The 24,373-nt window shown below is 60.5% G+C and overlaps 1 protein-coding gene across 1 annotated transcript; it reads right to left on the bottom strand.

Annotated features, from left to right (window-relative positions):
• Nucleotides 1-250: 250 nt before the first annotated feature.
• Nucleotides 251-24,302, bottom strand: LOC138735159 (RNA-binding protein 10-like; the record flags this gene model as incomplete). The annotated part of the gene is made up of 22 exons (XM_069883063.1): nt 251-367; nt 1,167-1,260; nt 1,694-1,791; nt 2,183-2,236; nt 2,973-3,158; nt 3,845-3,910; nt 4,953-5,099; nt 6,097-6,264; nt 8,705-8,796; nt 9,376-9,472; nt 9,635-9,787; nt 9,900-9,934; nt 10,516-10,675; nt 11,209-11,308; nt 11,435-11,532; nt 12,696-12,856; nt 14,742-14,900; nt 17,907-17,967; nt 18,894-18,980; nt 20,432-20,505; nt 22,699-22,768; nt 24,105-24,302. Coding segments are annotated over 22 exons (2,409 nt in total), but the record flags the coding sequence as incomplete, so codon positions are not given.
• Nucleotides 24,303-24,373: the final 71 nt, after the last annotated feature.

Genomic DNA, 24,373 nt, shown 5'->3' with positions numbered 1-24,373 from the left:
CTTCCAGTCACCCCCAGTCCCCTCCCAGTGACCCCAACCCCCCTCCCAGTGCTTCCAGTGACCCCCAGTCCCCTCCAGTTCCCCCATTTCCCTTTTCCAGCCTCCAAAATCCACGTTTTTTCCACCATTTTTATTCCGATATAAAACAGGAACCGAAACCGCGCGCGGGGGGGGCGGGGCCTCCAGAAGGGGGCGGGGCCTCCAGAGGAGGCCCCGCCCCCTTCTGGAGGCCCCGCCCCCCACGGGGGGGTTCTGAGGCCTCTGATTGGCTCCGGTCTCCGAGGGGGCGTGGCCTCCGGGGAAAGGGGGCGGGGCCTCAGGGCCCCTCGGTGAAGCGCGAGACCCCGGGGCGGGGCCGGGCGGGGGCCTGCGGGGACCAGTGCTCCCAGTGACCCCCCAGTCACCCCCCCAGTCACCCCCCCAGGGCTCCCAGTCCCCTCCCAGTCCCTCCCAGTCCCTCCCAGTCCCCTCCCAGTCCCTCCCAGTCCCTCCCAGTCCCCTCCAGTCCCTCCCAGTCCCTCCCAGTCTCAAGTCCTCCCAGTCCCTCCCAGCCTCCCCCTCCCAGTCCCTCCCAGTCCCCTCCCAGTCCCCTCCCAGTCCCCCCCAGTCCCTCCCAGTCCCCTCCCAGCCCCCTCCCAGTCCCCTCCCAGTCCCTCCCAGTCCTCCCAGTCCCTCCCAGTCCCCTCCCAGTCCCCTCCCAGTCCCCTCCCAGTCCCCTCCCAGTCCCCTCTCCAGTCCCTCCCAGTCCCCTCCCAGTCCCTCCCAGTCCCCTCCCAGTCCCTCCCAGTCCCCTCCCAGTCCCCTCCCAGTCCCCTCCCAGTCCCTCCCAGTCCCCTCCCAGTCCCCTCCCAGTCCCCTCCCAGTCCCTCCCAGTCCCTCCCAGTCCCTCCCAGTCCCTCCCAGTCCCTCCAGTCCCCCCAGTCCCCTCCCAGTCCCCCCCCAGTCCCTCCCAGTCCCCTCCCAGTCCCCTCCCAGTCCCTCCCAGTCCCCTCCCAGTCCCTCCCAGTCCCCTCCCAGTCCCTCCCAGTCCCTCCCAGTCCCCCCCAGTCCCCCCCAGTCCCCTCCCAGTCCCTCCCAGTCCCCTCCCAGTCCCCTCCCAGTCCCTCCCAGTCCCCTCCCAGTCCCTCCCAGTCCCTCCCAGTCCGTCCCAGTGCTCCCAGTCTCACCTCCCGGCGCCGTCCCAGTCCGCTCCCTTCCTTCCAGCCCATGGCCTGGAGCATCCGGCAGCCGAGGGGGGGCGGGGGGGGCGCCTCGGGGGGGCTGCGGGACCCGAGTCGGGGTCAGAACCCCCCGTTTGGGGAAAAAAACCCCAAAAACCCCCATTCTGGGGGGAAAAACCTCAATTTTGGGGTCAAAACCCTCAATTTTGGGGTCCCAGCACCCACTTTGGGGTCAAAAACCTCAATTTTGGGGTCAAAAAACCTCAATTTTGGGGTCCCAGCACCCACTTTGGGGTTTAAAAACCCTCAATTTTGGGGTCCCAGCACCCACTTTGGGGTCAAAAACCTCAATTTTGGGGTCAAAAACCCTCAATTTTGGGGTCCCAGCACCCACTTTGAGGTCAAACCCCTCCATTTTGGGGTCAAACCTCTCAATTTTGGGGTCCCAGCCCCCACTTTGGGGTCAAACCCCTCAATTTTGGGGTCAAACCTCTCACTTTTGGGGTCCCAGCACCCCCTTTTGGGGTCCTTACCCCGGGGGGGCTCCCCCAAAGCGGCGCCTCTTGGTTTCGGGGGGGTCGGGGCCCCCCTGCTTCACCCGCCGCTCGGCCGCTCGGTCCCGGTACCGGAGCTGGGGAGGGGGGTGTCAGACCCATAGAGACCCCCCCAGACCCATAGCAGCCCCCCCAGACCCATAGAGACCCCCCAGACCCACAGAGACCCCCCCAGACCCATAGCAGCCCCCCCAGACCCATAGAGCCCCCCCAGACCCATAGCAGCCCCCCCAGACCCATAGAGACCCCCCCCAGACCCATAGAGCCCCCCCAGACCCATAGAGCCCCCCCAGACCCATAGCAGCCCCCCCAGACCCATAGAGCCCCCCCAGACCCATAGCAGCCCCCCCAGACCCATAGGGCCCCCCCAGACCCATAGGGCCCCCCCAGCCCCACAGAGCACCCCCAGCCCCATAGAGACCCCCCAGACCCATAGGGCCCCCCCAGACCCATAGGGCCCCCCCCAACCTCCTCCCCCTCGGGGGGGGCCGGGTGGCTCCGTCGCTGCAGCTCCAGGTTTTGCTGTTGGGGGGGGGGGGGGAGACCCTGTTATTAGGGGGGTGGGGAGACCCCAAAACCCAAGGGGGGCCCCAATACCTTCAAGCGGGACCCCAAAAACCTCAAGGGGGACCCCAAAACCTCCCCCAAACCCCCCTGTACTCCCCCTCCAGCCCAAGGGGGGGGGGCGGGCTGAGATCTCCGAGGGGACCCCAAGACCTCAAGGGGGACCCCAAGACATCAAGGGGGGGTCCCCAAAGCCTAGTGGGACCCCAATAGGGCTAAAGGGGACCCCAATACCATCAAGGGGGTCCCCAAAACCCCTTTAAAGAGCCCAAACCGCCCCTCTCTCCCAGCTCCTCCAGCCCAAGGGGGGTCCCCAAGATCTCTGAGGGGACCCCAAGACATCAAGGGGGGTCCCCAATACCTGGTGGGACCCCAATAGGGCTGAAAGGGGCCTCGATATCATAAAGGGGGTCCCCAAAAGTGCCTCCAAGAGCCCAACCCGCCCCTCTCTCCCAGCTCCTCCAGCCCAAGGGGGGTCCCTAAGATCTCTGAGGGGACCCCAAGACATCAAGGGGAACCCCAACAAACCCAGGAGAGGTCCCCAAAGCCTGGTGGAACCCTAATAATGCTGAAAGGGACCCCGATATCATAAAGGGGGTCCCCAAAAGTGCCTCCAAGAGCCCAACCCGCCCCTCTCTCCCAGCCCCTCCAGCCCAAGGGGGGGTCCCTGATCCCCCCCAGGATTTGGGGGTACCTTGTGGAGCCCCGAGAGCTGCTGGTGGCGCAGCAGAGCCTCCTTGCTGGGGAACTGGCGGCGGCAGAGGAGGCAGGCGAGCTTGTGCCAGTCGGTGAGGGGCTCCCCGGGGCGCTCGGGCCGCTCCCCCTCCTCCTCGCTCTCGCTCTCCCCGCTGTAGGCGGCCACCAGCCCGCGGGGGGGGCTCTGGGGGGGGGCCCGGGGGGGTTAGAGAGGAATTTGGGGGGCCCCGTGGGGGTTAGAGAGGAATTTGGGGGGCCTCGGGGGGTTTGGGGGGGGGAAGGGGATTGGGGGGCACAAGGGGAAATAGGGAACCAGGGGTTTAGGGGGTTTGGGGGGGGTATAGAGGGGATTTGGGGGGGCCAGGGGCTCTGGGGGGGCTCTGGGGGGCCCCCCGGGGGGGTTAGAGAGGAATTTGGGGGGACCCCGGGGGTTTGGGGGGGAGAAAGGGATTGGGGGGCACAAGGGGAAATAGGGAACCAGGGGTTTAGGGGGTTTGGGGGGGTATAGAGGGGGGTTGGGGGGGGCCAGGGGCTCTGGGGGGGCCCCCGGGGGGGTTAGAGAGGAATTTGGGGGGACCCGGGGGGTTTGGGGGGGAGAAGGGGATTGGGGGGCACAAGGGGAAATAGGGAACCAGGGGTTTAGGGGGTTTGGGGGGGTATAGAGGGGATTTGGGGGGCCCCCCGGGGGGGTTAGAGAGGAATTTGGGGGGACCCCGGGGGTTTGGGGGGGACAAGGGGATTGGGGGGCACAAGGGGAAATAGGGAACCAGGGGTTTGGGGGGTGGAAAGGGGTTTAGAGGGGGTATAGAGGGGATTTGGGGGGGTCCCAGGGGTTGTGGGTCGGGGGTTTTGGGGTCCCCCCCCCCTCACCAGCCTCTCGTCGCCCCCCAAGCGCGGCAGCTCCAGGGGGGGGGGTTGGCGCTCGGCCAGGGCGCCCTGGAAAAGGGGGGGGGGGGGGCACCTATGGGTGAGGGGGTACCCAGAGCACCCCCATAATGCCCCATAGCCCCCCCAAACCCCTATAGCCCCCCCACAGGCCCCATAAAGTCCTATAGGCCCCAGAGCCCCCCCAGTTTCCCACAGCCCTATAGTCTCCCCAGAGCCCCTATAGCCCCCCTATAGTTCCCACAGCCCCCCTATAGCTCCCACAGCCCCCCTATAGCTCCTCTATAGCTCCCACAGCTCCCACAGACCCCCCTATAGCCCCCATAGCCCCCCCAGCTCCCATAGACCTCCCTATAGCCCCTCTATATCTCCCACAGCCCCCATATAGCCCCCCATAGCCCCCACAGCCCCCCCATAGCTCCCACAGCCCCCCTATAGACACCACAGCCCCCCAGTAGCGCCCCTATAGCTCCCCTATAACTCCCACAGCCCCCCTATAGCCCCCACAGCCCCCTCATAGCCCCCCCATAGCCACCATAGCCCCCCCACAGCCCCCCTATAGCATCCACAGCCCCCCCATAGCCACCCCTATAGCTCCCATAGACCCCCCTATAGCCCCTCTATAACTCCCACAGCCCCCCTATAGCCCCCCTATAGCCCCCCCCATAGCCCCTCTAGCGCCCACCCCCAGGCCCCATAGCCCCCCCTCTAGCCCCCTATAGCCCCCCTATAGCCCCCCTAGGTACCCCACAGCTCCCATAGAGCCCCCTATAGCCTCTCTATAGCTCCCACAGCCCCCCTATAGCCCCCCTATAGCCCCCCCCATAGCCCCTCTAGCCCCCCCCCCCAGGCCCCATAGCCCCCCCTCTAGCCCCCCCAGCCCCCTATAGCCCCCCTATAGCCCCCATAGGTACCCCACAGCTCCCATAGAGCCCCCTATAGCCCCTCTATAGCTCCCACAGCCCCCCTATAGCCCCCCTATAGCCCCCCCATAGCCCCTCTAGCCCCCCCCCCAGGCCCCATAGCCCCCCCTATAGCTCCCCCAGCCCCTCTATAGCCCCCCCAGCCCCCCTATAGCCGCTATAGGGGGCACCTTCTTCTCGAGGATGGCGTAGCCGGCGTCGGCGGCCGCGGCCTCGCGCCGCTCGTCGTCGCGGGGGGCCGGGGGGGGCCCCGCGCTGCGCCCGCTCTCCCGCTGCTTGTTGAGGCTCCGCGCCCACCGCTCCATGTCCTTGGCGATCTGGGGGGGGTACTGGGGGGTACTGGGGGGGACTGGGAACCTATGGGGACCCATGGGAGCTACTGGGATCAATGGGGACTCATGGGGGCTACTGGGAACCTATAGGAGCTACTGGGGTCAATGGGGACCTATAGGCTTTACTGGGAACCTATAAGAGTTACTGGGATCAATGGGGACCTATGGGAGCTACTGGGAACCTATGGGAGCTACTGGGAACCTATGGGAGCTACTGGGATCAATGGGGACCCATGGGAGCTACTGGGAACCTATGGGAGCTACTGGGAACCTATAGGAGTTACTGGGAACCTATAGGAGTTACTGGGATCAATGGGGACCTATGGGCTCTACTGGGAACCTATGGGAGTTACTGGGAACCTATAGGAGTTACTGGGATCAATGGGGACCCATGGAAGCTACTGGGAACCTATGGGAGCTACTGGGAACCTATAGGAGTTACTGGGAACCTATAGGAGTTACTGGGGTCAATGGGGACCTATAGGCTTTACTGGGAACCTATAAGAGTTACTGGGATCAATGGGGACCTATGGGAGCTACTGGGAACCTATGGGAGCTACTGGGAACCTATAGGAGTTACTGGGATCAATGGGGACCCATGGGAGCTACTGGGAACCTATGGGAGCTACTGGGAACCTATAGGAGTTACTGGGATCAATGGGGACCCATGGGAGCTACTGGGAACCTATGGGAGCTACTGGGAACCTATGGGAGCTACTGGGAACCTATAGGAGTTACTGGGATCAATGGGGACCTATGGGCTCTACTGGGAACCTATAGGAGTTACTGGGATCAATGGGGACCCATGGGAGCTACTGGGAACCTATGGGAGCTACCGGGGTCTCCAAGCCCCTACGCGTTTTTTTTGGGGTTCCTGGGGGTTCCCATGGGGCTGGAGGGGCCGGGAGCCCCCCCAGATTTTGGGGGTGGGATCGGGGGGGGGCTCTGGGGGGGCTTTTTTTTTGGGGGGGGGGGGTCTGACCTGCTGGGCCGTCTTGGTCTTGTGCTTCTCCTTCTTGTCCTTGTGCTCCTTGGGGGGGTTGTTGGGGGGCGCGGGGGGCCCCGTGGGGGGCGCGGGGGGCGCCGGGAGGTACGTGCGACGCTCCCCGTCCCAGTAGAGGAACCGCCCCGCCCCCGCCTCGTAGTAGTACTGGGGGGGGGGGGGGGGAGAAAGGAGGGGAGGGGGGGGGTCATGGAGGGGGAGCACCCCGAAATCCGGCCCCCAACGGGACCCCCCTCACCCCGAAATTGCCACCTTTCCCCTCAAAATTAGCACGTTTCGCTCCAAAGTTGATGGATTCAGCACAAAATCAGCACGACGCACCCCAAAATTAGCACGTTGCACCCCAAAATTAGCACGTTTCACCCCAGAATTGATGCGTTTCACCCCAAAATTGAGGCATTCAGCCCCAAAATTGAGGCATTCAGCCCCAAATCGAGGCGTTTCACCCCAAAATTGAGGCATTCAGCCCCAAATCGAGGCGTTTCACCCCAAAATTGATGAGTTCAGCGCGAAATTAGCACAATTCACCCCAAAATTAGCATCTTTTACCCCAAAATGGATGCATTTTACTCCAAAATTGATGCACTCACCCCAAAATTGATGCGTTTTACCCCAAAATTGATGCATTCAGCCCCAAATTGACATGTTTCACCCCAAAATTAGCACATTTAACCCAAAATTGATGCATTTCACCCCAAAATTGATTCATTTTACCCCAAAATTGATGCATTTCACCCCAAAATTGATGCATTTTACCCCAAAATCGATGCAATTCACCCCAAAATTGATGCATTTTACCCCAAAACTGACTGATTTCACCCCAAAATTGATGAATTCAGCCCCAAATTGACACGTTTCACCCCAAAATTAGCACATTTCACCCCAAAATTGATGCGTTTCACCCCAAAATTGATGCATTCAGCCCCAAAATTGAGGCATTCAGCCCCAAATCGAGGCGTTTCACCCCAAAATTGAGGCATTCAGCCCCAAAATTGAGGCATTCAGCCCCAAATCGAGGCGTTTCACCCCAAAATTGAGGCATTCAGCCCCAAAATTGAGGCATTCAGCCCCAAATCGAGGCGTTTCACCCCAAAATTGATGCATTCAGCCCCAAAATTGAGGCATTCAGCCCCAAATCGAGGCGTTTCACCCCAAAATTGATGAGTTCAGCGCGAAATTAGCACAATTCACCCCCAAATTAGCATCTTTTACCCCAAAATGGATGCATTTTACTCCAAAATTGATGCACTCACCCCAAAATTGATGCATTTTACCCCAAAATTGATGCATTCAGCCCCAAATTGACACGTTTCACCCCAAAATTAGCACATTTAACCCAAAATTGATGCATTTCACCCCAAAATTGATGCATTTCACCCCAAAATTGACCTTTTCAACCCCAAAATTGATGCGTTTTACCCCAAAATTGATGCATTCAGCCCCAAATCGACACATTTCACCCCAAAATTGACGAATTCAGCCCAAAATTGACATGTTGCACCCCAAAATTAGCACATTTCACCCCAAAATTGATGCGTTTCACCCCAAAATTGGTGCATTTCACCCCAAAATTGACGCACTCACCCCAAAATCGATGCATTTCACCCCAAAATTGACTGATTTCACCCCCAAATCGATGCATTTCACCCCAAAATTGATTCATTTCACCCCAAAATCGATGCATTTTACCCCCAAATTGACTGATTTCACCCCAAAATTGATGAATTCAGCCCCAAATCGACACCTTTCACCCCAAAATTGATGAATTCAGCCCCAAATTGACACGTTTCACCCCAAAATTAGCACATTTCACCCCAAAATTGATGCGTTTCACCCCAAAATTGATGCATTTCACCCCAAAATTGATGAATTCAGCCCCAAATTGACACGTTGCACCCCAAAATTAGCACATTTCACCCCAAAATTGATGCATTTCACCCCAAAATTGATGAATTCAGCCCCAAATTGACACGTTGCACCCCAAAATTAGCACATTTCACCCCAAAATTGATGCATTTCACCCCAAAATTGATGAATTCAGCCCCAAATTGACACGTTGCACCCCAAAATTAGCACATTTCACCCCAAAATTGATGCATTTCACCCCAAAATTGACCTTTTCACCCCCAAACTGACGCTTTTCACCCCCAAAACCGACCCCTGCACCCAAAACTCTTCCTTTTCGACCCAAAACGGACCCCCTTGACCCCCAAAACGCCCCTTTTCAACCCCAAAACGTCTCTTTTTCCTCCCAAATTGACCCTTTTTAACCTAAATCTGCGAGTTTCACCCCAAAAAATCTTTTTAGCCTTAAAACACCGTTTTCAGCACCAAAATTGCACTTTTTGGACCCGATTTCCCACTTTTTCAACCCAAATTTTCCTTTAATTCGGGGAAGGGGCCCCGATTCCCCCCCCCCCAGCACCCAAACGGCCCCGTTCGCTGCCCCAAATCTCACTTTTTTCGCCCCAAAACGCGTTTTGAGCCGTTTTAAGCCCCAAAATCGCCGTTTTTTCGGAATTTTTTTTTTCCTGAAGGGGGGGGACGGACCCAAAATTCCTGTTTTTCACCCCAAAATCCTTCTCACCTGGGAGTGGGGGTCGTAATAGAGCCCCGTGAGGGGGTCGTAGTAGTAGCCGGAGGTCTCGTCATATTGATAAGTGGAGACGTCGGGAACAGCTGGGGGGGGGGGGGGGGGGCAGAAAGGGGGGGGTCAGGGGGGACCCCAAAATCCTCTGACCCCCCCATACCCCATAGACCCCCCAAAACCGCCCCCCCCACCCCATAGACCCCCCTAAACTGCCCCCCCACCCCACAGACCCCCCCAGAACTGCCCCCCCCACCCCATAGACCCCCCTAAACTGCCCCCCCACCCCACAGACCCCCCCAAAACTGCCCCCCCCACCCCATAGACCCCCCAAAACCGCCCCCCCACCCCATAGACCCCCCTAAACTGCCCCCCCCACCCCACAGACCCCCCCAAACTGCCCCCCCACCCCACAGACCCCCCCAGAACTGCCCCCCCCACCCCATAGACCCCCCTAAACTGCCCCCCCCACCCCACAGACCCCCCCAAACTGCCCCCCCACCCCATAGACCCCCCAAAACCGCCCCCCCACCCTAGACCCCCCTAAACTGCCCCCCCCACCCCACAGACCCCCCTCAGCCCCCCCAAACCGCCCCCCCCAGCCCCCTAGACCCCCCCCCCCGTACCCCAAATTTCACACCCCCCCCCCCAAGCCCCCCCCCAAAACTCACGGAACTGCCCGTAGGGGTCGGCGCTGGGGGTCGCTGTGGGGGGGGCCGCGGGGGGGGCAGCACTGGGGGGCTCAGTCTTGGGGGGCCCCGCGTAGCTCTGGGGGGGGGGCAGCACCCCAAATCCATTAGGGAAACCCCTTTTTTTTACCCTCCCCCCCCCATTTTTGGGGTCCAAATCTCTGCCCCCCCCTTCCCTCCCCCCTTCTTGGGGTCCCCCCCCACTTTTTGGGGTCCCCCTTATATTTTGGGGTTCACTCACCTGGCTGGGGGGGTTGTTGCTGGAGGGGGGGTCCCCGGATTGGGGGGCGTAGGGGCTCCCCCCGGGGGGGGCGCGAGAGAAGGAGCCGCCCCCCCCCCACGCCCCCCGACCCCCCCGGAGGCTCCAAACCCGGCACCCCCGGCTCCTCCGCACCTGGGGGGGATGATAGAGGGGACCCCAAAATCTATAGGGGCCCCCCCAATCCGTAGGGACCCCCCCGAATCCATAGGGACCCCCCAAATCCATAGGGAGCCCCCTCCCAAACCATATAGGCTCCCCCCAAATCCATAGGGACAGCCCCTAGTTCATAGGGGGGGGTTCCCCATTCCATAAAGACTCCCCCCAATCCATAGGGACCCCCCCAAAATCCATAGGGACCCCCCCTAGTTCATAGGGGGGGGGCTCCCCATTCCATAAAGACCCCCCCAATCCATAGGGACCCCCCCAAATCCATAGACCCCCATCCATAGGGCTCCTCCTTCCATAGAACCACCCCCAAATCCATAGGGACCCCCCCCAAATCCATAGGGGCTCCCCCCTAGTTCATAGGGGGGGTTCCCCATTCCATAGAGACCCCCCCCAATCCATAGGGACCCCCCCAAATCCATAGAGACCCCCATCCATAGGGCTCCTCCTTCCATAGAGCCACCCCCCAAATCCATAGGGACCCCCCCAAAATCCATAGGGACCCCCCCTAGTTCATGGGGGGGGGGGCTCCCCATTCCATAAAGACCCCCCCCAATCCATAGGGACCCCCCCAAATCCATAGAGACCCCCATCCATAGGGCTCCTCCTTCCATAGAGCCACCCCCCAAATCCATAGGGCCCCCCCCAAATCCATAGGGCCCCCCCCTCCTCTATAGCCCCCCCCCCCCCCTCACCGGAGGCGGCGCCGTCGGCCTTGGGGGGGCCGCTCGGGGCCAGGGGGGGCCCGGGGGGCGGGGGGGGCCCCCCCAGAGCCTCCTCGGCTTGGTAGAAGGAGCCGAAATCCGCGGGGGGGTCCTCAGCCCCCCCCCACGAGGGCTCCGAGCCCGGAGCAGCCTGGGGAGGGAAGAAGGGGGGGGGTTAGAAAACCCCCCCTCTATTGATAACCCCCCCCCTCTATTGATAACCCCCCCATTCCATTGATAAAACCCTCTATTCCACTGATAACCCCCCTGTTCCATTGATAACTCCCCTCATTCATTCATAAAACCCCCATTGATAACTCCCCCCGTTGATAAAAACCCCTTCATTCATAACTTCCCCATTCATAAATTCCCACGCTCCATTCATAAAACCCTCCTCCCCAACTCCCCCTCCAAGAGCCCCCCGACCCCCCTAAAGTCCCTCCTTGACCCCCAAGTGCCCCCCAACTCCCCCTCCAAGACCCCCCTGACCCCCCCTAAAGTCCCTCCCTGACCCCCAAGTGCCCCCCAACTCCCCCTCCAAGCCCCCCCCGACCCCCAAGCGCCCCCTAAGTGCCCCCCAACCCCCCTCCCAAGCCCCCTCGACCCCCAAGCCCCCCCCCAAAGTCCCTCCCTGACCCCCAACTCCCCTTCCAAGCCCCCCCTGACCCCCGGCCCCCCCCAAACCTGCGACAGGGCCCACTGGGCGGCGGCGATGGCCGTGGAGGCGACGGAGGCGGCGCTGGCGCGGGGGGGACCCTCCCCTGGCCCCGCCCCCTGCCCCTCCCTATGGGAAAAGGGGCGGGGTTTAGGGTCTGGGGGCGTGGCTTAAGGTGTGGGGGCGTGGCCTGAGCCGAGGGGGCGTGGCCTGAGCCGAGGGGGCGTGGCCTGAGCCGAGGGGGCGTGGCCTCACCGCTTGGAGCCTTTAGCGAACTCGACGTTGATGCTTTTCCCATCGATGTGAAGCGGCGGCTGCAGCGCCTGCAGCATCTGGAGCAGCTGAGACGCCTCCTGAGGGGGGTGAGGGGTGAGGGGGACCCCGAAAACGGACCCCGGGGGAGCCCAGAAGGGACGGGGGGACCCCGAAAACGGACCCCGGGGGCTCAAAAAGTGGAAAGAAGGGACGACGAAAGGGGCGCAGGGGCGTAAAAATGGACCCAGCGGGACCCGAAAGCAACCAGGGGGGTCAAAAAAAGGAGGAAAAGGACCAAAAAAGGGGTGCAGGGAACTCAGAAATGGACCCGGGGACCCCAAAAAGGGCTGAAGGGACCCCAAAAACACCCAGGGGCTCCAAAAAAGGAACTAGAGGACTCAAAAAGGCACCTGAGGGCTCCAAAAAGGTGCTGAGGGACCCCCAAAAACACTCAGGGGCTCCAAAAAAGGACCAAGGGGACCCAAAAAGGGACCTGAGGACCCTAAAAATGGACCCAGGAGACCCCAAAACCACCCAGGGGGCAGCAAAAAGGATCAAGGGGACCCCAAAAAGGACCTGGGGGACCCCCAGAAACACCAAAAAGGACCAAGGGGACCTAAAAAGGACCAAGAGGACTCAATAATCCACCCCAGGACCCCAAAAAAAGGATGAAGGGGACCCAAAAGGGACTATGGGGACCCCAAAGGGACCAAGTGGACCCCAAAAAGGACCAAGAGGAGTCAAAATCCACCCCGAGATCACTGAAAAGGACCAAGAAGAGCTCAAAAAGGACCAAGAGGACCCCAAAAAGGACCTGGAGACCCTCAAAAAGGACCTGGAGACCCCAAAAAGGATCTGGAGACCCCCAAAAAGGACCAAGGAAACCCCAAAAAGGACCTGGGGGACCCCCAGAATCACCCAGGGGCTCCAAAAAGGACCAAGGGGACCTAAAAAGGACCAAAAGGACTCAAAATCCACCCCAGGACCCCAAAAAAAGGACCAAGGGGACCCCAAAAAGGACCAAGAGCACCCCAAAAAGGACCTGGAGACCCCAACAAGGACCTGGAGACCCTCAAAAAGAACCTGGAGACCCTCAAAAAGGATCTGGAGACCCCAAAAAGGAGCTGGAGACCCCGAGAAGGACCTTCTGAAGGAACCCGAGGAGCCATAAAGGGACCTGGGGAGCCATAAAGGGACCCGGGAGCCGTTTTGGGGCGCGGGGAGCGGGTTTCGGGGTCCCCGCGGAGTCGGGGTGACCCACCACGATGGTGGCGAGCTGGACGAAGGCGAAGCCGCGGTTGAGCTGCGTCTGTCGGTCCTTGATGACGCGGACGTTGGCGGCCGAGAGGGCGGCGAAGGGGGCGAGCGCCGCCAGGATGGACTCGAGGCTGCTCTGAGGGTGCAGGTTGCGCAGGATGATGGCTGCGGGGGGCGGAAAAAGGGGGGTCAGGGGGGTGGGACCCCAAGATTCGGGAGCGGGAAGTCAAAATTCGGGGGTGGAAGGTCAAAGTTTGGGGGTTCAAGCGGAGATGCGGCGGTCAAACTGCAAAATGGGGCGGTGGAACCTCGAAATCTAGTGGTTGGAACCCAAAATTTCGTGGTTGGAACCCAAAATCTGGTGGTTGAACCTCAAATCTCGTGGTTGGAACCCAAAATCTGGGGGTTGAACCTCAAATTTGGTGGTTGAAACCCAAACTTGGGTGGTTGGAACCCAAAATTTGGTGGTTGAACCTCAAATCTGGTGGTTGAAACCCAAAATTGGGTGGTTGAACCTCAAATTTGGTGATTGGAACCCAAAATCTAGTGGCTGAATCTCAAATATTCTGGTTGGAACCCAAAGTTGGGCGGTTGGAACCCAAAATCTGGTGGTTGAAACCCAAAATTTGGTGGTTGAACCTCAAATTTGGTGGTTGAAACCCAAAATCTGGTCGTTGAAACCCAAAATTTGGAGGTTGAACCTCAAATCTTGTGGTTGGAACCCAAAATCTGGTGGTTGGAACCCAAAATCTGGTGGTTGAAACCCAAAACTGGGTGGTTGGAACCCAAAATCTGGTGGTTGAAACACAAAATTGGGTGGTTGGAACCCAAAATCTGGTGGTTGAAACCCAAAATTGGGTGGTTGAACCTCAAATCTGGTAGTTGGAACCCAAAATCTGGTGGTTAAACCTCAAATTTGTTGGTTGGAAGCCAAAAGCTGGTGGTTGAAACCCAAAATTGGGTGGTTGAAACCCAAAATCTGGTGTTTGAACCTCAAATTTGTTGGTTGGAACCCAAAATCTAGTGGTTGAACGTCAAATATTCTGGTTGGAACCCAAAGTTGGGCGGTTGGAACCCAAAATCTGGTGGTTGAAACCCAAAATTTGGAGATTGAACCTCAAATCTGGTGGTTGAAACCCAAAACCTGGTGGTTGAAACCCAAAACCTGGTAGTTAAACCTCAAATTTGGAGGTTGAACCTCAAATCTGGCGGTTGGAACCCAAAATCTGGTGGTTGAAACCCAAAATTTGGTGCTTGAACCTCAAATCTCGCAGCTGAACCCCAAAATTTGGAGGCTGAAACCCAAAATCTGGTGGTTGAAACCCAAAATTTGGTGGTTGAACCTCAAATTTGGTGATTGAAACCCAAAATCTGGTGGTTGAAACCCAAAGTCTGGCAGTTAAACCTCAAATTTGGTGGTTGAACTTCAAATCCAGCGGTTGGAACCCAAAATTTGGTGGTTGGAACCCAAAATCTGGTGGTTGAAACCCAAAACTGGCTGGTTGGAACCCAAAATCTGGTGGTTGAAACCCAAAATCTGGTGGTTGAACCTCAAATTTGGTGCTCGAGCTCCAAGATTTGGTGGTTGAACCTCAAAATCTAGTGGTTAGACTCCAAAATTTGGGGGTTGAACCTCAAAATCTCGTGGTCGAACCCCAAAACCTGGTGGTTGAGCCCTAAAATCCCCATTTACCCCCCTCAAATTCCCCATTTTTACCCCCCCAAATCCCCTTTTACCCCCCCAAGACCCCCCCAAATCCCCTTTTACCCCCCCCGGATCCCCCCCAACCCCCTTTTACCCCTCCAGGACCCCCCCAAATCCCCTTTTACCCCCCCCAGACCCCCCCAAACCCCCTTTTACCCCCCCAGGACCCCCCCAAATCCCCTTTTACCCCCCCAAACCCCATTTTACCCCCCCCAGAACCCCCAAACCCCCTTTTACCCCCCCAGGACACCCCCAAACCTCCATTTACCCCCCCAGACCCCCCCAAATCCCCTTTTGCCCCCCCCAGGCCCCCCCGAACCCCCTTTTTTTGCCCCCCAAACTCACTGTCGTTGGCGTTTTCAGCTCCGGGTTCGCTGCCACCTTGGGGTCCCCCCGGGGTCCCCCCCAAATTGGGGGTGTAGGACTGGGGGAGGGGGAGGAGCCCCGCGCCCCCCCCCGGCACCAGCTCCGCTCGGGGCCCCCCGGGACCTCGCTGCTCGGCTTCTGCACCCCAAAAAAAACAACCCCCCCCCCCCAGGTCAGGAGAACCCCCCAAAAATCTCGGGGTTCAGCCCCAAAAGCGGGTGGAGAACCCCAAATCGGGGGGGTTGGACCCCAAAATGTGGGGGTTGGACCCCAAAATCTCGTGGTGGGACCCCAAAATTGGGGGGTGGGACCCCAAAATTGGTGGTTGGACCCCAAAATCAGATGATTTGGCCCCAAATTGGGAGGTAGAACCCCAAAATGTGGCACCTGGACCCCAAAATCTGGTGGTTGAACCCCAAAATTTGGTGGCCAAACGCCAATATTAGGTGGTTTGGGGTGAAAAAGAGGGATTTTGGGGTGAAAAAGAGGGATTTTGGGGTGAAAAAGAGGGATTTAGGGTCCCCGGGGGTGATTTTGGGGTGAAAAAAAAGGATTTTGGGTCTCCCAAGGTGATTTTGGGGTGAAAAGGAGGGATTTTGGGGTCCCCCGGGAAGATTTTGGGATGAAATGGAGGAATTTTGGGTCCTCGGGGGGATTTTGGGGTGAAACGGAGGGATTTTGGGTCCCCCCAGGGTGATTTTGGGGTGAAACGGAGGGATTTTGGGTCTCCCAGGGGTGATTTTGGGGTGAAAAGAAGGGATTTTGGGTTCCTCGGGGTGATTTTGGGGTGAAAAGGAAGGATTTTGGGTCCCCCAGGGTGATTTTGGGGTGAAACAGAGAGATTTAGGGTCCCTGGGTGTGATTTTGGGGTGAAAAGGAGGGATTTTGGGTCCCCCGGGTGTGATTTTGGGGTGAAATAGAGAGATTTTGGGTCCCCCGGGTGTGATTTTGGGGTGAAAAAGAAGGATTTTGGGTTCCTCGGGGTGATTTTGGGGTGAAAAGGAAGGATTTTGGGTCCCTGGGTGTGATTTTGGGGTGAAAATGAAGGATTTTGGGTCCCCCCCCGATGATTTTGGGGTGAAAAGGAGGGATTTTGGATCCCCCTGGGGTGATTTTGGGGTGAAACAGAGGGATTTTGGGTCCCCCAGGGTGATTTTGGGGTGAAAAGGAGGGATTTTGGGTCCCTGGGGGGATTTTGGGGTGAAAATGAGGGATTTTGGGTCCCCCAGGGGAATTTTGGGGTGAAAAGGAGGGATTTTGGGTCCCCTGGAGGTGATTTTGGGGTGAAAAGGAAGGATTTTGGGTCCCCGGGGGTGATTTTGGGGTGAAACGGAGGGATTTTGGGTCCTCCAGGGTGATTTTGGGGTGAAACGGAGAGATTTTGGGTCCCCGGGGGTGATTTTGGGATGAAATGGAGGAATTTTGGGTCCCCGGGGGGATTTTGGGGTGAAAAGGAGGGATTTTGGGTCCCCAGGGGTGATTTTGGGGTGAAACGGAGAGATTTTGGGTCCCCTGGAGGTGATTTTGGGGTGAAACAGAGAGATTTTGGGTCCCCCGGGTGTGATTTTGGGGTGAAAAAGAAGGATTTTGGGTCCCCCAGGGTGATTTTGGGGTGAAAAAGAAGGATTTTGGGTTCCTCGGGGTGATTTTGGGGTGAAACGGAGGGATTTTGGGTCCCCCCAGGGGAATTTTGGGGTGAAAATGAGGGATTTTGGGTCCCCCCAGGGTGATTTTGGGGTGAAAATGAAGGATTTTGGGTCCCCCCCCGATGATTTTGGGGTGAAAAGGAGGGATTTTGGGTCCCCCTGGGGTGATTTTGGGGTGAAAAGGAGGGATTTAGGGTCCTCCAGGGTGATTTTGGGGTGAAACAGAGGGATTTTGGGTCCCCCTGGGGTGATTTTGGGGTGAAAAGGAGGGATTTTGGGTCCCCCAGGGGAATTTTGGGGTGAAAAGGAGGGATTTTGGGTCCCCTGGAGGTGATTTTGGGGTGAAAAGGAAGGATTTTGGGTCCCCGGGGGTGATTTTGGGGTGAAACGGAGGGATTTTGGGTCCTCCAGGGTGATTTTGGGGTGAAACGGAGAGATTTTGGGTCCCCGGGGGTGATTTTGGGATGAAATGGAGGAATTTTGGGTCCCCGGGGGGATTTTGGGGTGAAAAGGAGGGATTTTGGGTCCCCAGGGGTGATTTTGGGGTGAAATAGAGAGATTTTGGGTCCCCCGGGTGTGATTTTGGGGTGAAAAAGAAGGATTTTGGGTTCCTCGCGGTGATTTTGGGGTGAAACGGAGGGATTTTGGGTCCCCCCAGGGGAATTTTGGGGTGAAAATGAGGGATTTTGGGTCCCCCCAGGGTGATTTTGGGGTGAAACGGAGGGATTTTGGGTCTCCCAGGGGTGATTTTGGGGTGAAAAGAAGGGATTTTGGGTCCCCTGGAGGTGATTTTGGGGTGAAATAGAGAGATTTTGGGTCCCCTGGCTGTGATTTTGGGGTGAAAAGGAGGGATTTCGGGTCCCCCTGGGGTGATTTTGGGGTGAAATAGAGAGATTTTGGGTCCCCCGGGTGTGATTTTGGGGTGAAAAAGAAGGATTTTGGGTTCCTCGGGGTGATTTTGGGGTGAAAAGGAAGGATTTTGGGTCCCTGGGTGTGATTTTGGGGTGAAAATGAAGGATTTTGGGTCCCCCCCCGATGATTTTGGGGTGAAAAGGAGGGATTTTGGATCCCCCTGGGGTGATTTTGGGGTGAAACAGAGGGATTTTGGGTCCCCCAGGGTGATTTTGGGGTGAAAAGGAGGGATTTTGGGTCCCCCTGGGGTGATTTTGGGGTGAAAAGGAGGGATTTAGGGTCCTCCAGGGTGATTTTGGGGTGAAAATGAGGGATTTTGGGTCCCCCCAGGGGAATTTTGGGGTGAAAAGGAGGGATCTTGGGTCCCCTGGAGGTGATTTTGGGGTGAAAAGGAAGGATTTTGGGTCCCCGGGGGTGATTTTGGGGTGAAACGGAGGGATTTTGGGTCCCCCAGGGTGATTTTGGGGTGAAATAGAGAGATTTTGGGTCCCCCGGGTGTGATTTTGGGGTGAAAAAGAAGGATTTTGGGTTCCTCGGGGGGATTTTGGGGTGAAACGGAGGGATTTGGGGGTTTGGGGTCACTCACCAGCTTTGGGGACTCCGCACTTGAAGCATTTTTCGCGCCGTTTGAAGTTCTGGACCCCGCACTGAGCCCCAAAACCCGAGAGTTTCACCCCAAAAGCAGCAGTGGGGACCCCCCCCCCCAACAAAGGTCCCTCTGTGCCCCCCAACTCCCCCTCCACCCCCCTAAGTGCCCCCCAACTCCCCCTCCGAGACCCCCCCAGCCCCCCAAGTGCCCCCCAGCTGCCCCCCCAGCCCCCCAAGTGCCCCCCAAGTGCCCCCCTACTCCCCCTCCAAGCCCCCCCCAGCCCCCCAAGTGCCCCTGAGGTGCCCCCCCAGCCCCCCAAGTGCCCCCCAACTCCCCCTCCAAGCCCCCCGCAGCCCCCCAACTCCCCCTCCACACCCCCCCATCCCCCCAAGTGCCCCCCAACTCCCCCTCCAAGCCCCCCCCATCCCCCCAAGTGCCCCCCAACTCCCCCTCCACACCCCCCCATCCCCCCAAGTGCCCCCCAACTCCCCCTCCACACCCCCCCAGCCCCCCAAGTGCCCCCCAACTCCCCCTCCAAGCCCCCCGCAGCCCCCCAACTCCCCCTCCACACCCCCCCATCCCCCCAAGTGCCCCCCAACTCCCCCTCCAAGCCCCCCCCATCCCCCCAAGTGCCCCCCAACTCCCCCTCCACACCCCCCCCATCCCCCCAAGTGCCCCTGAGGTGCCCCCCAGCCCCCCAGGTGCCCCCCAACTCGCCCTCCACGCCCCCCCAGCCCCCCAAGTGCCCCCCCAGCCCCCCAGGTGCCCCCCAACTCCCCCCCAATGCCCCCCAGGTGCCCCCCAACTCCCCCTCCAAGCCCCCCCAGCCCCCCAAGTGCCCCCCAACTCGCCCTCCACGCCCCCCCAGCCCCCCAAGTGCCCCCCCCAGCCCCCCAGGTGCCCCCCAACTCCCCCTCCAAGCCCCCCCCCAGCCCCCCAAGTGCCCCCCCAGCCCCCCAGGTGCCCCCCCCAGCCCCCCGGCACCTTCCCGCAGAGCCAGTCCTCGTTGCTCTTGGGTTTGGGGTCACTGTAGTGCAAGGACACTCGCTGCCCCAGCAGCACCAGCCCCGCCTGCGGGGCACGAGGGGCTCGCACGAGGGGCTCGCACGAGGGGCTCGCAACCCCTCGCCCGGGCCCCGAACCGGGGGGGGGGGGCTCGAACCGAGGGGCATCGGGGCTCGCACGAGGTGGGGGGGGGGGAACCAGGGGCACCCAGGGCTCACGGGGCCCTCGCACGAGGAGGCACGAGGGCTCGCACGAGGGCTCTGAACCCCCTCACGCAGCGCCGGCACGAGGGCTCGCACGAGGGGGGGAGCAGGGGCACCCAGGGCTCGCACGAGGAGGCACGAGGCCTCGCACGAGGCCTCGCACGAGGGTTTGCACGAGGAGGGGAGCGGGGGCACCCAGGGCTCGCACGAGGAGGCACGAGGCCTCGCACGAGGGCTCGCACGAGGGTTTGCACGAGGAGGGGAGCGGGGGCACCCAGGGCTCGCACGAGGAGGCACGAGGCCTCGCACGAGGGCTCAGACCCCCCCCCCCAAGGGCTCGCACGAGGGCCGGGACTCGGGGGGAGGAGGAAGGCGGCGCCTCCCAGTATAAACCAGTGCAGCCCAGTATAAAGCAGAATAAATGGGAGGCACCCAGTACTCCCAGTACAAACCAGTATAAACCAATATAAACCACTACAGGCAACTACAAACCAGTCCAGACCAGTATAGACCAGTAGCTCCCAGTACCTCCCAGGAACAACTAGTGAACCTCAAAAAATCAGGCCCCCCAGTATAAACCAGTAGAAACCAGTATAAACCAGCACCGCTGAGGCCACCCCAGTCGCTCCCAGTCACTCCCAGTCCAGACCAGTAAGATCCGATCCCATCCCGTATCCACCAGTACAGCCCAGTAGAGACCAGTACAACCCAGTACTTCTCTGCAGGGACCAGTATAACCCAGTATGCACCAGAACCACTTATTAAACACCAGCAAACACCAGTACACACCAATTAAGACCAGTATGCACCAGTAAAAACCAGTAAGCACCAGCACTGCCTAATAAATAGATACCAGTACAGCCCAGTATAGTCCAGTACAGCCCAGTACTTCCCTATATAAACCAGTACAACCCAGCACATACTGGGATTATTTATTAGAAACCAGTAAAAACCAGTAAAGCCCAATAAAAACCAGTAAAGACCAGTACCGCTTAAAAACCACATCCCAGTACACACTAGCACTGCCCAGTACAGCCCAGTACGCACCAGTACAGCCCAGTACAACTCTCTACTTCCCAGAATCGCTTCCTAAAAACCAGTAAAGACCAGTAAAAGGCAATAAAAGCCGGAACGCACCAGTACAAACCAGTAAACACCAGTACTGCCTAATAAATACGCACCAGTACACACCAGTAAACACCAGTGCTGCCTAACAGACACCAGTACACACCAGTGGGGCCCAGTGGAGCCCTGTAGAGAGGAGTAAAGCCCAGTGCAGCCCAGTATAACCAGTATAACCAGTATAACCAGTACCTGGTTGGCCGCCATCCACCGCGCCGCCTCCTCCACGCGCTGGAACTCGACGAAGGCGAAACCGCGACTCTGACCTGGGGAACAGCACCCGACGGGGCTACTGGGGAGACTGGGGAGACTGGGGAGACTGGGAACCCACCATGGGGGAGACTGGGGATACTGGGAACCCACAGGGCCTGCTGGGAACCCATAGGGGATACCGGGAACCCATGGGGGATACTGGAGGCACTGGGCCCCCTCCAGTGTTACTGGGGGATACTGGGCACCCCTGGGTGCTACTGGGACGCCTTCCAAACTGGTTTTGATCCCCCCCCCCCCCCGGGTGCTTCAGGGACCCTCTGGGTGCTCCTAGAACTGGGACCAGCACCCCTGGGTGCTCCTGGGGATAAGATGGGGACCCCTGGGTGCTCCTGGAGCTGAGACCAGCACCCCTGGGTGCCCCCTAGAACTGGGACCAGCACCCCTGGGTGCCCCCTAGGAACAGGATCAGCACCCCTGGGTGCCCCTAGAAGTGGGATCAGCACCCCGGGTGCTCCTAGAAGTGGGACCAGCACCCCTGGGTGCCCCTAGAAGTGGGATCAGCACCCCTGGGTGCCCCTAGAGCTGGGACCAGCACCCCTGGGTGCCCCTAGAACTGGGATCAGCACCCCTGGGTGCCCCTAGAGCTGAGACCAGCACCCCTGGGTGCTCCTAGAAGCGGGATCAGCACCCCTGGGTGCCCCTAGAAGTGGGATCAGCACCCCTGGGGGCTCCTAGAGCTGGGATCAGCACCCCTGGGTGCTCCTAGAACTGGGAACAGCACCCCTGGGTGCCCCTAGAGCTGGGACCAGCACCCCTGGGTGCTCCTGGGGAAGGAATCAGCACCCCTGGGTGCTCTTGGGGATGGAGCCAGCACCCCTGGGTGCTCCTAGAAGCGGGATCAGCACCCCTGGGTGCCCCCTAGGAACAGGATCAGCACCCCTGGGTGCTCCTAGAACTGGGAACAGCACCCCTGGGTGCCCCTAGAGCTGGGATCAGCACCCCTGGGTGCCCCTAGAGCTGGGACCAGCACCCCTGGGTGCCCCCTAGGAACGGGATCAGCACCCCTGGGTGCCCCTAGAACTGAGACCAGCACCCCTGGGTGCCCCTAGAACTGGGACAGCACCCTTGGGTGCTCCTAGAACTGGGACCAGCACCCCTGGGTGCTCCTGGAGCTGAGACAGCACCCCTGGGTGCTCCTAGAACTGGGACCAGCACCCCTGGGTGCCCCTAGAGCTGGGAACAGCACCCCTGGGTGCTCCTGGGGAAGGAATCAGCACCCCTGGGTGCTCCTGGGGATGGAATCAGCACCCCTGGGTGCTCTTGGGGATGGAGCCAGCACCCCTGGGTGCTCCTAGAAGTGGGATCAGCACCCCTGGGTGCTCCTAGAAGTGGGATCAGCACCCCTGGGTGCCCCTGAGGATGGAACCAGCACCCCTGGGTGCCCCCTAGGAACGGGATCAGCACCCCTGGGTGCTCCTGGGGAAAGGGACCAGCACCCCTGGGTGCTGCCGGGTGTGGGTTTGGCACCCCTGGGTGCCCCTTGAGAGGGAGATGGGCACCCCTGGGTGCTCCCTAGGGACAAGAGCGGCACCCCTGGGTGCCCCTGGGAAAGGGATCAGCACCCCTGGGTGCTCCTAGAGCTGGGACCGGCACCCCTGGGTGCCCCTGGGGATGGAACCAGCACCCCTGGGTGCTCCTAGGACACCCCTGGGTGCTCCTGGGGACGGAGTCAGCACCCCTGGGTGCTCCTGGGGAAGGGACCAGCACCCCTGGGTGCTCCTAGAGCTGGGACCAGCACCCCTGGGTGCCCCTGGGGACGGAATAAGCACCCCTGGGTGCTCCTGGGGAAGGGATCAGCACCCCTGGGTGCCCCTAAGGAAGAGACCGGCACCCCCGGGTGCCCCTGAGGATGGAATCAGCACCCCTGGGTGCCCCTAGGAGGGATTCCAGCACCCCTGGGTGCCCCCTAAATTCCACGCGACAGCCCTGGGTGCCCTCTGAGAGTGGAATTAGCACCCTCGGGTGCCTCTGAAGAACAACCCAGCGCCCTTGGGTGCCCCGGGGGGTGGGATTTAGCGCCCTTGGGAGGGACCCCGCGCCCTCGGGTGCCCCTGGGGGTGGGATTCAGCCCCCCTGGGTGCCCCTGGGGGTGGGATCCAGCCCCCCTGGGTGCCCCTGGGGGTGGGATCCAGCCCCCTTGGGTGCCCCTGGGGGTGGGATCCAGCACCCTTGGGTGCTGTGCTCACCGGAGGATTTGTTGCGCATCAGCCGGACCTCGCGGGGCTGCACCCCCTGTGCCTGTAGCTGCGCCCGGATCTGGGGGGGGAAGGAGGAGAAAAAAACATCTTGGGGGGGAGCCCCAACATCTGGGGGGCCCCCCAAACACCTGGGGGGGGCCCTAAACATCTGGGGGGGCCCCAAACATCTGGGGGGGCCACCCAGGGGCTGGGGACCCCCCGAGACCCTCCCCTGACAGCAGCTAAAGGGAACCTAGGGGAGCCCCAGGGGGGAGGCGTGGCCTAAGCGAGGGGGCGTGGCCTAAGGGGCAAGGGGGCGTGGCCTAAGCGAGGGGGCGTGGCCTAATGGGCAAGGGGGCGTGGCCTAAATGCAACGAGCTATGAAAGGGGCTTATGGAGGGGGCGTGGCCTAAAGAATAAGGGGCGTGGCCTAGGGCGAATGGACTACGGGAGGGGGCGTGGCCTATAGAAGGGGCGTGGCTTAAGGGAGGGGGCGTGGCTTGGCCAAGGGGCCCTGTGCTAGCCCCAGAGAGCCTGTGCTAGCCCAGAGGGCCTGTGCTAGCCCCAAGAGGGCCTGTGCTAGCCCAGAGGGCCTGTGCTAGCCCCAGAGAGCCCATGCTAGCCCCAGAGGGCCTGTGCTAGCCCAGAGGGCCTGTGCTAGCCCCAAGAGGGCCTGTGCTAGCCCCCGAGGGCCTGTGCTAGCCCCAAGAGGGCCCTGTGCTAGCCCCAGAGGGCCTGTGCTAGCCCCAGAGGGCCTGTGCTAGCCCAGAGGGCCTGTGCTAGCCCAGAGGGCCTGTGCTAGCCCCAGAGAGCCTGTGCTAGCCCCAGAGGGCCTGTGCTAGCCCCAAGAGGGCCTGTGCTAGCCCAGAGGGCCTGTGCTAGCCCCAGAGAGCCTGTGCTAGCCCCAGAGGGCCTGTGCTAGCCCAGAGGGCCTGTGCTAGCCCCAGAGGGCCTGTGCTAGCCCAGAAGGCCTGTGCTAGCCCCAGAGGGCCTGTGCTAGCCCCAGAGGGCCTGTGCTAGCCCCAAGAGGGCCTGTGCTAGCCCAGAGGGCCTGTGCTAGCCCCAAGAGAGCCTGTGCTAGCCCAGAGGGTCTGTGCTAGCCCCAAGAGGGCCTGTGCTAGCCCAGAGGGCCTGTGCTAGCCCAGAGGGCCTGTGCTAGCCCCAGAGGGCCTGTGCTAGCCCCAAGAGAGCCTGTGCTAGCCCCAGAGGGCCTGTGCTAGCCCAGAGGGCCTGTGCTAGCCCAGAGAGCCTGTGCTAGCCCCAGAGAGCCTGTGCTAGCCCCAAGAGGGCCTGTGCTAGCCCCAGAGAGCCTGTGCTAGCCCCAGAGAGCCTGTGCTAGCCCCAGAGGGTCTGTGCTAGCCCCCGAGGGCCCGTGCTAGCCCCCGAGGGCCCGTGCTAGCCGCGGGGTGGCTCACGTCGCTCTCGGTGGCGGCGGGCGGCAGCATGCGCAGCATGACGATGGTGCTGGCCCGCGGCTCCTCGTCGCCGGCCTCGGGCCGGTAATCCTGGTCCCGGTAGTCGCCGTCGGCCCCGAAGGGCAACGAGGAGGCGGCCGCCGACGTCACCTCCCGCTTGCGGGGGGGCTCCGAGCCCTCGTAGGGGGCCTGCGGGGGGGCAGAAAGGGGGGTCGGGGGGCAGAAACGGGGGTAAGGGGGGCAAAAAGAGGGAGTTGGGGGGCAGAAAG

The sequence above is a fragment of the Phaenicophaeus curvirostris genome, unplaced genomic scaffold (genome assembly GCF_032191515.1).
Source record: "Phaenicophaeus curvirostris isolate KB17595 unplaced genomic scaffold, BPBGC_Pcur_1.0 scaffold_499, whole genome shotgun sequence".
Classification (NCBI taxonomy): Eukaryota; Metazoa; Chordata; class Aves; order Cuculiformes; family Cuculidae; genus Phaenicophaeus; species Phaenicophaeus curvirostris.
Note: the sequence above shows the minus strand (reverse complement) of the source record. Positions and strands in the feature narration are given on the sequence as shown.